Raw genomic sequence first — 12,257 nt, 5'->3', positions numbered from 1 at the left:
ACCTTCCATTATGCTACAAAGTGTTTATTCTAATCAATGCTGCAAATACCCTTATCTTTCTGATGTTCTCCATTACACGTGGCATCTTTTGCACTTCTGTCCGTCCTGGGAGAGGGATCCCTCACATGTGGCTCTCTCTGAGGTTTCTACCTTCTTTTTACCTTGTTAAAAGTTTTTTTTTGTTGTTTTTCCTTACTCTTGTTGAGGGTTAAGGGCAGAGGATGTCACACCTTGTTAAAGCCCTATGAGACAAATTGTGATTTGTGAATATGGGCTATACAAATACAATTTGATTGATTGATTGATTGATGGAAAATAATGCTTTGTTTTTTTAATGCTTAGCAGTTTTATTGGTACTTTGATTGTTTTTCATATGAAACAATGGTTGTATTATGTAAACAAACATTGAAGGGTCTTTATTTTATGATCAGGACTGATAATAGTTTTAAAAGTATTTGAAAGTAAATAAAATAGCAATATATATAATACTTTAGAGCAGGGTTATGGAGAGGACATTTTTGTCCACGAAGATGCTGAGGGGGATTTTATTTGTGTAATACTACACAGAAAAATGATAATGCAAAAACTGATGTTGTTGCTAATCAGTGACATTTGTCAGGCTGTGTTGACCCTCGACAAGAAATTCTATAATGTAGTATACGGAAAAAATACGTGTGTGTGTGTTTTTAATACAAAAACAAACAAATACTGGCGGTATTTTAAAGGGTTAAAATACTGAAAATGTCTTAATATTTGGTATTTATGATCAGAACTGATGTTGGATACAAAATAAGTCATCAAATGTTTTATAGCACTTTTAGGGACTGGAAATTTGTTTCAATGATGGTGCTTAAAGGACGTTTTATAAATGCAGCCCTATAAGGATTAAAGTAGAAAATGGAGATACATTTAATCTAGAATTCATGACTTCATGATTTGAGACTCATTATTAATTTAATTATACACATTTGCTCGATTAGGAGATGGTACCCCATTTTCATAGCAAATGCAAATTCACAGCTTGTAAGTTGACCCATACAAAACTTCCTTCAATAAAATGATGATCAAAAGCATTACAGATCTCCTTTTATTCATTTAGGGTCGGTAGAGTAAGGGTGAATGGAGTAATGCCTTAATTATTCTGGAAATTTAAGAGTTCCATACTTTTGCTGAGATGTTTCCAGTCAGATTAGTAGGTAAAATGACAGTTTTTCACTATATAAATGATAAATGGACTGTATTTATATAGAGCTTTTCCAGTCTTGTCAACCTCTCAAAACTCTTTACAGTACATGTCACATTCACCCATTCACACACAATCACACTATCAATATGTTTGGTATGATGTTGGCGGCTGTGGCTCAGGAGGCAGAGCAGGTTGTCCACTTGAGTGGTCATCAAAGTACGATATAAATAGACCATTAACCATTCACAAACTTTGGTTGAGGAAATTTGGACTTCTTTCACTTCATATAGGTTATTTATGATTTATTGACAAATCGTATCTGTTTTATCTGACGATGGTCCTCGATAGGGAAAAAAGAGTATGAAGGATAAAATATGGTCTATTAAATAATAGGTCACTAAGATCTAAATCTTTACTTGTCAATGATCTGATAACTGATCACCAATTTGATATATTCTGTTTAACTGAATCCTGGCTGCAACAAGATGAATATGTGAGTTTAAATGTAGAAAGCATTGCTACATTTAGGTGGATGGGTCGCAGCAATCTTTAGATCTGACTTATCAATCAACCCTCTACCTAATGGTAGTTATAGCTCAATTCAAAGCCACATCCTCAGCCTCGTACATCCAAGCTCAAAATAAATTAAAAAAAAACAGTTAAGTTATTATATAACTGCATTTTAGAGTTAGTTATTGGCACAAAGATAAAGTTGTTATAGAAGGGGATTTCAACATTTACGTAAATGTTGAAATCCTAATTAGTTCTGCATATAATTCACTGATAGACTCGATTGGTTTTATTTAACATGTAAATAAATCAACTCACTGTTTTAATCACACTCTTGATCTTGGTCTGACATAGAAATTGAAAATGTTATACTTCCCAAAAACCCGCTTCTGTCTGACCATTTTTTAATTACATTAGTATTAAAACATTTTAACTATACTGGGTTCACTACCGTGCCTGCCATGAATTTGTAAATAGCACAGCAGCCAAATTGTGAACAACCATTGAAACTGTTGCCCCACTGCAAAAGAAGGTAGTAAATCAGAGGAGGTTAGCTCAATGGTATGAAATTATTGTTATTATTATTATTATTAATAATAATATTAAAGCTGGTAAAACAACCGGTCGAGGTAGATGGATGCCCAAAGTGAGTTTGGTTTTTAGAGGTTTCTTCCAGTTAAAGAGGGAGTTTTTTTCTCTCCACAGTCTCCTAAGTCCTTGCTCGTTGAGGGAACTTTTGAGTTACTCTCCAATTTTGAAGGTCTCGAGCTTACTATGCAAAGTACCTTGGGATAATATATCAATCAATCAAATCAATCAATCAAATGTTCTTTGTATAGCCCATATTCACAAATCATAATTTGTCTCATAGAGCTTTAACAAGGTGGGAAATCTGCTGCTCTTAACCCTCAACAAGAGTAAGGAAAACTAGTAAAAAAACAACTTTTAACAGGGGAAAAAGAAGGTAGAAACCTCAGAGAGCCACATGTGAGGGATCCCTCTCCCAGGATGGACAGAAGTGCAATAGATGTCAAGTGTAAAGGAGAACATCAGAGAGATAAGGGTATTTGCAGCACTGATTAGAATTAACAGTTTATAGCATAATGGAAGGTAAATGAATTGACGGATTATTGTCAGTAATGGTCGAGTATCTGAGTAGACATATTGTATATCAAGCAGTCTTGTTGTAATCATAGTCCATGGTCAGCAGCCACCACAATCAGGATCCACCATCACGATAAGATGCCACCTTAGGCCACAATCCATCAGGATCCACCATCAGCTGCCAACACGATCATGGTCCGCCACCACTATCCACGATCAGATGCCAACACGATACAGGATCCACCAATATGATCTAGATCAGGGCTTCCCAAACTTTTCAGCCCGCGACCCCCAAAATAACGGTGCCAGAGAATGGCGACCCCCAACGACACTGGAGGTGTTATATAATGTTGCGCACAGCCACGCACATGCACTATTAGGCCTATGCAAAACAGGCATTAATACAACACAAAAGAACAACAGCCTTACAGAGATGAAATTATTTTATAGTAATTTGAGAAATAGAATACAACCAGAATACAGGGAATCTCCCTGTTTAAACAGCAGGGCTGAGTGAACATACAATTATAAACAAGTGCGCAGGTAAGTCTTGTCTGACAAACACAGACAAGATGTCTGTGTTTGTCTGTGCGCTTCTGTATGCATAACGTGCAGCAGACACCTTATTGCTGCCATGTGCAAAAACTTGAGGGTTATTTATTTTAGCCTACACATTACTTACATTTCTTAAACACACCTAATGAGATGGGTGGGCAATATGCATGGAGCAGAGCAAGTCCATTCTGGGCCTTATTTTGGAGACGGCCACTCGGAGATCCTCCTCCACGTTTAGCCGCGATCTGTATTTATTTTTTATGTAGGTCAGTGCTGAGAAAGTCTTTTCGCACAAGTAAGTAGAGCCAAAGGGAATCAGTAGGTCTACCTGCTAGTGCCATCCGACCTCTGCAGCTCATCCAGAATGCAGCAGCTCGACTGGTCTTTAACCTAAATTCACTCACACTACTCTGCTCCTCCGCTCCCTTCACTGGTTACCAGTGGCTGCCTGCAAAACATTAGTACTTGCGTACCATGCTGCGAATGGATCGGGTCCAGTCTACATCCAGGACATGGTCAAACGTTACACCCCAGCCCGTTCACTCCGCTCTGCTTTGGCCAATCGGCTTGTTGCTCCCTCACTGCGAGCTCAACACTCATCAAAATCACGACTGTTTACACATCTTCTGCCGCAAACTAAAAAAAACACACCTCTTCCGACTATACCTTGAATACAATGTTTAAACTAACAATTTAGTAGCACTTAAATGGCACTTACTTATAGCACTTTGTTGTTTTGCTTTTTTTTTGAAGAAATTTTACTTTCTCGATTATTGCTGTTCTAGGTTTGTACCCTCATGGTTGAATGCACTTATTGTAAGTCGCTTTGGATAAAAGCGTCAGCTAAATGTAATGTAGTAGATACATAGCGGCCTTGGATAGCTGTGGATATTCCCTCTCGACCGAAATCGCAGTGCCACATTAAGTCCGTTGAGTTTTTCAAATATGCAAGACAAATACGCCAGCCTTGTTAACCAGGCAGGGTCAGTGAGGTGGTCGGCGAGCTGGGATCCATGCTCCATCAGAAATAGGCGCACCTCGTCCCGCAGCTCATACAGGCGGCTCAGCACATTTCCCAGTGAGAGCCATCGGACTTCGGTATGGAACAGCAGGCCCTCATGCTCTGATCCCAGTTTGTTACACAGAGAGGCAAACAGTCTAATATTGAGTGGACGTGTTTTTATGTAGTTGACCATTTTAATCGCAGTGTCAAGAACATGTTTAAGGTCTGGTTCAAGTGTTTTGCTTGCAAGAGATTCTCTATGAATAATACAGTGTGTGAAATTTATGTGCGGCGCCACTTGTAAGACTCTCGCTTTCAGTACTTTCTTTTTCCCCAGCATCGCTCCAGCCCCGTCTGTACACACACCAATCCAATTTTCTCAAGATAGTCCCTCTTCTTTTAGTTTGCTGTCAAGCTTTTCAAAAATGTCCTCACCTGTGCACGTCCCCTCCAGCGGGGAGCAAAACAGCATGTCCTCATAAAGTTTTCCGTCAAAACTGTATCTGACGAAAACCAGCAGCTGGGCAGAGTTTGATATGTCGATTCATCTAACTGTAAAGCATATTTCCCTTTCTTAACTCTATCCACCAGCTGACACTTTACGTCCTGGGCCATGTCGGTGATGCGCCGGGCAATAGTCCCGTTAGACAGCGGCACTGATTCAAGCTCACGGGCTAATTTATCCCCATGCATGGCCCGACTTATAGCTATAGCAGCGGGTTTAATTAATGTTTCGCCAATTGTGTGTGGCGTTTTTGCCTGTGCAATTAAATATGCCACCTCACATGATGCCCTTTGAGCATTGGCTGGGATTGTTGTTTGGTTAGTAAGGACTTTCTTTTGGCCTTGCAACTCTCGCTCCTTTCTGCGGAAAAAATCGAATGGTTTAGCAGCGAGTGAGGGATGCTTAGTTTTCAAGTGTCGGAGCATTTTTGCAGGCTTGAGGCTCTCATGTGCAAGTACCTCAGTGCATATCACACATTGGGGATGTTGACGTTCGTTGACAATGACACATGCAAATCCATACTGGATAAATTCCTCTCGATATTTTCGACCCTTGGCGTGCTGCTTAGACTGGTGATGGATGTTACCACGGAGGTCTCGACCTCTACCGGAGGTCGACGCACTTGCTGACGGTGATGCTTGCCTGCTCTCTGCCTCCGCTAGCCTCTCCTGCTCCGCTAGCTTATCCAGCTCCGCTAGCCTCTCCTGCTCAGCTAGCCTCTCAAGCTCAGCTAGCCTCTCCTGCTCCGCTAGCTTCTCCTGCTCAGGTAGCCTCTCCTGCTCCGCTAGCTTCTCATGCTCATGTAACCTCTCCTGCTCCGCTAGCCTGTCCTGTTCCGGTGGCCTCCTCGCTTTGGTTGGTATTAACCAATGTTTCATTGTGACTTTCAATAGCTAACTTTTCAGCTGGTTTGCAGAAGAGTATAGCCAGCTTCCGCTGTGTGACCTGTGCTGCTGTTAATTGACCTGATGCTGTCGCTAATCCGTGTCGTAGTAACCTCATGGGTCAACCAAAAAAAAGGAAAAAACTGATGGAAATGTTTTTATTTGCATGATTTTAATCTAATTTCAACTCATATTTGTGTATATATTTAGCCAATAATGTGTTAAATATGCCATCTAAATTATTTTGAAATTGTATTTGTTTTTTGGATGGCATCTCACGACCCCCTGGGGGGTCGGGACCCCCACTTCGGGAACCACTGATGTAGATCACGATATCTGATTCACGATTCACCATCATTATCCATGATTCGGCCACAGCTTCGGCCCTGGATCTGCAAATGATATGGCATAGGGACTACGGAAAAGAAGTCAAATAAGTAACCTGTATTGATGAGACATTAATTTCTTTAATGTGATAAGGAGGGAGAAAAGGAAAGAGAAGCTCCATGTGTCATGTATTGCACGACATTCTAGACCGATAGCAGCAAATGTATGTATGCTCACAATTCAAATTGAATTGAATTGAAAGGGTCAAAGGGAGATAGTCTTGTGTAAGTCTTCTGTGAAAGAACAGAGCAAATGCTAGTTTACATTGGATATTTTCACCTTCATCTGTTGGGCATGATGAGAAAAGTCTTTCCGTCAACATTCCACTCCAAATCTGCTCACCTCCTCCTCCACCAATTGTTGTTGCTCCTGTTGTCTGCTGAACTCACCTGAGAAACTTATTGAGATCTCCGTGCTTCATGTACTCAAAGACCATGATGAGTGGGTCTCCGTCCACACACACTCCGTAGAACTTTACAATGTGTTCATGCTGGAGGTTCGTCAGCAACTCTGCCTCACGCTGAAAATCTTTCCTAGCTGCAAGAGTGGGATCCTTCAGAGTCTGGAGAGAGAGAAAGGGAGAAAGAAAGATAACATAAGCAATTTATGACTGGATCAAGGGTTAGTATCCATGATGTCCTTACTGTATCGATACTGCAGTGGTACTCCTGCTGTAGCCATGGAAACATCCCCTTGTGCTAAAAAGCAAAGTCTGCATTTATAATGTTTCTTTAGATTATCTTTTCTCTTTAACCATCACCTAGATCAGACCTAGATTGGACTACTGCAAAAAAAACATGGTTTTTAATTTAGATGATTACACCCTAGTGAAAACACTCGGATTATTATATATTTAATTTCTGTAGATTCCAATTTGTTAATCCTAAAATGACTCCACAAGGTTCTGTACTGTTCACTTTAAACATGCTTTCTTTACATCATCATAAATTAATGTCTTTAAGACTGGATGGCCTATAATTTTTAACTTCTAAATTCAGATAAAACTGAAGTTGTTATATACTTGGCCCTTAACACCTCAGAGAAACATTATCTGACAAGATAGTTACCTTGGATAGTATGAGCTTTTTGCCCCAGCTTTACTGTGAGAAACCTTGGAGTTATGAATGTAATTCTACTCTCACAGCTCAGCTACCAGGGCTGAGCTGTGCCACTGGGACTGGGATATCATGATTCCATATGCAGTTATGGCTTATTGAGCAAAATGCCATCTAGGTGGGTCTTTTGTCAATTTTGTATCCACATATACTAAACAACATGGCGCATGATCCAAGATCACAATATTAGCATAGAAGCAGTTGTGAATTTTGGACCGCAATTCTGAGGAAATTAAAAAGTAATCTATTCCAGAGTATGCCTCGAATATGTGAAAGTGACAAGAGTAGGCTTTGGCATGTGGTTTCAATTCTCTCCATATATCTAATAGCCGTAATTATTTAATAAAATGATTTATTAATGTTCTACACCTGTTATGGGATTGATCTAGTCCTGTGGATCTATCCATACTGGGGTTTAATGTACAATTAGGCCCAATCCCATTTCACCCCTTAGCCCTACCCCTTTGTTTTGCGCGTTCACGTGTAGGGGTAGGGTGTCCCAATACCTGTTGGGAAGGAGGGGTAGGGTCGAGGGGTAGGGCTCTATACCCCTCCAAACGGAGATTTTTCAGACCCTCACTTCAAACAGAAGTCCTTTGCTATTATGTATTGGCCTGCAAGTGCTGAAAGAGTAAGAAACAGGTCTTCAAAAAAGTTAGGATCCTCTATGTTGGGACCATACATGTTTAATATTAACATTTTCTGATAATAGAGTACCTTGGACAATTAAATATCTTCCCATTCTATCTTTAATTACATTCTTCACTTGAAGTGGGACTGTTTAATGAATAATAATCATTACTCCTCTAGCCTGGGATGAAAATGATGCTGTGAATACACTACCCTGCCACCTCCTCCTAATCTTTTTGTTTTCCTCCTCTAAAAGATGAGTTTCTTGTTAAAATACTATTTGGGAGTTCATATCCTTTATTTTATTCATAACTTGTTTAACTCTTCTAAGCTTTTGCAGACCTCTGCAGTTCCAGGAAACAAAATTAAGATTTACTCCTTGAGACATGTTCAACAAAGAGTATTAGATTACCTTGCAATATAGAAATAAACCTACTGAACCTCAAATCTTGATGAAAACTCTGTTTTCTTCGCTCTTTTCTTTACTTTGCCAGCCTTCGACATTACAATATCCACATCAACACTGTGTTGGGAAAATTTTGTTGCAAATTAGAGTATTTTTAGTAGGAATTGCAGTAGCTAAAGCAGAGCTCTGTGAGACACGTCTTCTTACGTGGCCACCATAACTGGAAGTCCCCTAGTTTGGCTTTTTGAAAGCTAATGTACTTACATGATTCTCGCTGTTCTGGGTTTGTAACCTCATGGTTGAATGCACTTACTGTAAGTCGCCTCGGGTAAAAGTGTCAGCTAAATGATATATAATGTAATGTAACATGCATGGACACACACACACATCGTCTATCTCTTACCTTTATAGCTACCAGCATCTTATCCTTGGTAAGACTCAAGTTGTAACATTCAGCCAGGAAGACCTTGCCGAAGGCTCCCTCTCCCAGCTCCCTTTTCAAGACAATGTCCCGTCGTTTAATATGCTGAACGTCTGCAAGAGAGAGAGAGAGTGATTGAGTTGACTGCCATTACAATCTTTGTCTAATGCTACCACAATGTAATAAAAAAAAAGATTTCTATTATCCCTTCACAATGCTTATGATCTCTCAAACTGTCTGTCGGGGGTCTGTTGTGTTTGTTTCTCATTTTGTTTAAAGCTCCATTCAGCCAAGTTACAAATCTTGTCAAAAGTTAGAACTAGAACTAACTTCAACATAATTTAATTTGTTAAGAAAAATGTTTTCATTACAAACTACAATATATTCTACACCAAGAAACATTGAAAAACATACTGCCATTTTTTTTAGATAAGACCCCCTTTTGTGGATACAACTCCTCTAAATACAACAAAAATGTATGTCTTGGTTTAACCCCTTCTGGCTTAAAGTGGAAGTGTTGTATTTTATTCTGATGCACAGACCCTTTAACCAAAATGACATTATTTTGCCTGGTCAATTATTTTGCAATTTAGCAGCATCTGGGCTATGTTTATAGGAGACTGATTTACACCACCCTAAAGTGTCGCTAAATAGCGAGCTAGAGTAGGCTACACTTAACAAAAAAATATGCAACCAATACATCCCACCAAGCGGCCCCCCAAAACACATGACACACACAACGCGCTAATGGCTATAATCTCTGATTCAGCAGTTTGTGCCTATCTGGCTGTGAAGACTCTGATCATGCACCATAAGCGCATGGGCAGGGTACGGGATGGCAGGCAGGTCAGTTAGTGACCGACTAACCTCAGGAGGAATTAAATGAGAGACAGAATGATGAGGGTGTGTATGACACCCACCCTCTATATAAATCCAACCCCATATGTTAATTTGACTTTACTTTCCTCAAATAAAAACTGTAACTTGACTTTTATCAAGAAATTTCACATTGATTCAATAAGCTTAAGCTTCTGATGTGGAAAAACAAGATGATCAGTGTGTTTGCCTGTTAAATACTTCATATGCAACGTAATATGCTTTTTGCTCTATTTTTTCACCAGTGTGACTACTTTGTGTGGCCTTGCTTGAAGTGAGCGCCCATTTGGGGTAACAGTACAGGTGGAAACATGCAGCTGAACTGAATGATTAACAAGTACAATTACTCTTGTTAGTAGTTCGTTAATAAACTACAAATGTTCCAAAGATCGGGATGTTTACGGACCCCCTTAACATTTTTGCACAGGATTACTGCTAAGTTTTATATGAGGAAGGAATTACTGTCATTACAAGCCATGCAAGGATTTCTTTGAGAGAGTTACTTTAACAAAAGCCAGCTGCAAAATTAGATGCCTCACTAAAGAAAAGTTCAAGACATCACATCAGGGATTTAGTGTGATATTCGTATAGGCATAGATAAATAAATAAAATTTCTAATAAGTCTTGTTAGGAAAAAGATTCTCCCCTTTGGTTTGGACAAAAGGCCCAATGTTAATGGAAGCATGTACTTAGTGTGAATGCTTAGGTAGATGGATTAGCCAATACTGCTTCCAAACAATTTTTTAAACCCAAGGACACCACAATTTTAACAGATATCATATATGTATCATTATGATAGAATTTAAGAGGATTATGAAGCCCCCTGGTGACATTGGTGCAGAACCTTTGTAGGGATGAATTTGTATCCATAGGATTTCAGTATTCTCCGAGGTTTATCCTCTGAAATTAGATAGTTATTAAGAATGGGGCATAAATAGAAGGTTTAGGATAAGGTTTGATTTAGTCCATAACTCTGGTAAAGCTGCCAATCCAACTCCAAGGTTCATACCGCCACCTACTATCGTTGTTCTCTCAATTTACAGGCGTTCCATGCTAAAACCTCACTTTGCTCTGCTTCACTTGATTAGAATGCAATGTGGCAAAGCTAACAATCAGATGTTGTGCATGATGTCATAAGGAATATTCACTCTTAAAGTTTCAAACTTAGTCTTTGCGTAAATTAAAGCTTTCCTTTTAGAGTGCCATAAAACATGAGCGTTGTTCAGTCCTGCGAGAGTGGTATAGAACAAAAACATGTTATGCAATTACTTAAACAAACAAAGAAAAAGGAGATTATGTATAAATGCATTTACAAAATTGTATTATATTTCTATTATCGGAATGTGTATATGGATACAGAAATTCAAACAAGAAATTTATTAAATATCTAACTGTTAAAATTACTTTCTTGTGACAAGCATGTCTCTCTTATCCTCGTCATCAAACAAATGATTTGGTTTCAAATTGGTTTAAGAGGAGCAGACAATTGTCCTAGTCAGCCCCTGCCAATCACATAATCAGCGCAAGTTTAAAGTGGGAATCGATGGTGAATCAGTGCCAGTGGGCCCAACGGCAGCAAGGGAGAAAGCTGTGTGGTGGTTGGAAGACGTGATATTTGAGAAAATTGTTCTGTTTGCTTTTGATGAATCGGTTTTCAGCTTGTACTTGGAGGAAGCTTGCCTTTAATTGTTTGTTATATTTCTAATTGTTGTAAATAAACACACTAAAACTTCTATGTTTCCTTTCTTCTTTAAAATATCCCTTCATCTTTGTGTTACTCCACTCTCATCCCCTGGACTTCATTTTGGGGACTTAACATTAAGATTCCAATAAACTAGGCCAAATTGTGGAAAAGTGGCATAATATGTCTCCTTTAAGATAACACATTGACAGAGCAATAAAGGGTTTTGTGATGTCACCATGATGTTTAACTTTGAATGGATTGAAAAATTACCAGATGAAGAATTGACTGACATTTCAGCAGAGAATGAAAATTGACACTCAGCTTTAAAAATCAATAAAAAACATCCATGTGTACTCACAGGTGGTGGGTTTGTTACAGTTGTGTCCATGTCTGAAATACTGTGGGTTCTCTATGACAGGGATTCTGTTCATTCCAATCAACACAGAATCTGGCCCTGCATCCAGCGTACAGGGGCTGATAATCCCGTGATTCACATGATGAAGTGGGCTGGCAGAATCTTCCTCACCATTTATCACTGCTACTGGTCCTAGGAAGACAGAGACAAGTAGTACAGGCTGGTTGAATATCGAATTACTGTCAGAGGGACAATGTATATCTGCAGATGAAACCAAATAGTTTTCTAATAAGATAAAAGTTAAATCTTATTACATAATGCAATTATAGAAACTATTAAAATACACTTGCCAGTAGATTATACTAAACACTGACACAGACAGGGGCGGCGTATAGCTCACCTGGTAGAGCTGCCACCCCAACAAGGCAAGGCCTTAACCCGCAGAGGCCTTTGATTCCGACCCGTGGCCATTTAGGCATGTCGTCCCCCACTCTCTCTTAGCCCCCCCATCACAGCCTACTCTGTCCTATCCATTAAAAAAGGCAATGAAAAGCCCCCCAAAAACATTTAACAAAATACATTGACACAGACAGATATCTAAGATGTCACACAGGTGACCCATTTTACTGACCACCG

At 39.4% G+C, this 12,257-nt stretch overlaps 1 protein-coding gene across 2 annotated transcripts in view; it reads right to left on the bottom strand.

Annotated features, from left to right (window-relative positions):
- LOC118110237 (NT-3 growth factor receptor) overlaps positions 1-12,257 on the bottom strand; it is a 117,029-nt gene that overhangs the window by 17,132 nt on the left and 87,640 nt on the right. For both annotated transcript variants that reach the window (XM_035157931.2, XM_035157932.2), the window contains exons 13-15: positions 11,625-11,813; positions 8,689-8,819; positions 6,524-6,696 (exon numbers count right to left, since the gene is read on the bottom strand). In XM_035157931.2, coding sequence (XP_035013822.1) covers positions 6,524-6,696; positions 8,689-8,819; positions 11,625-11,813 — 493 coding nt within the window. The remainder of the gene's footprint in view (positions 1-6,523; positions 6,697-8,688; positions 8,820-11,624; positions 11,814-12,257) is intronic.

This window comes from Hippoglossus stenolepis, chromosome 5 (genome assembly GCF_022539355.2).
Source record: "Hippoglossus stenolepis isolate QCI-W04-F060 chromosome 5, HSTE1.2, whole genome shotgun sequence".
In the NCBI taxonomy this organism is placed as follows: Eukaryota; Metazoa; Chordata; class Actinopteri; order Pleuronectiformes; family Pleuronectidae; genus Hippoglossus; species Hippoglossus stenolepis.
This window is presented reverse-complemented; position numbering and strand designations above follow the sequence as displayed.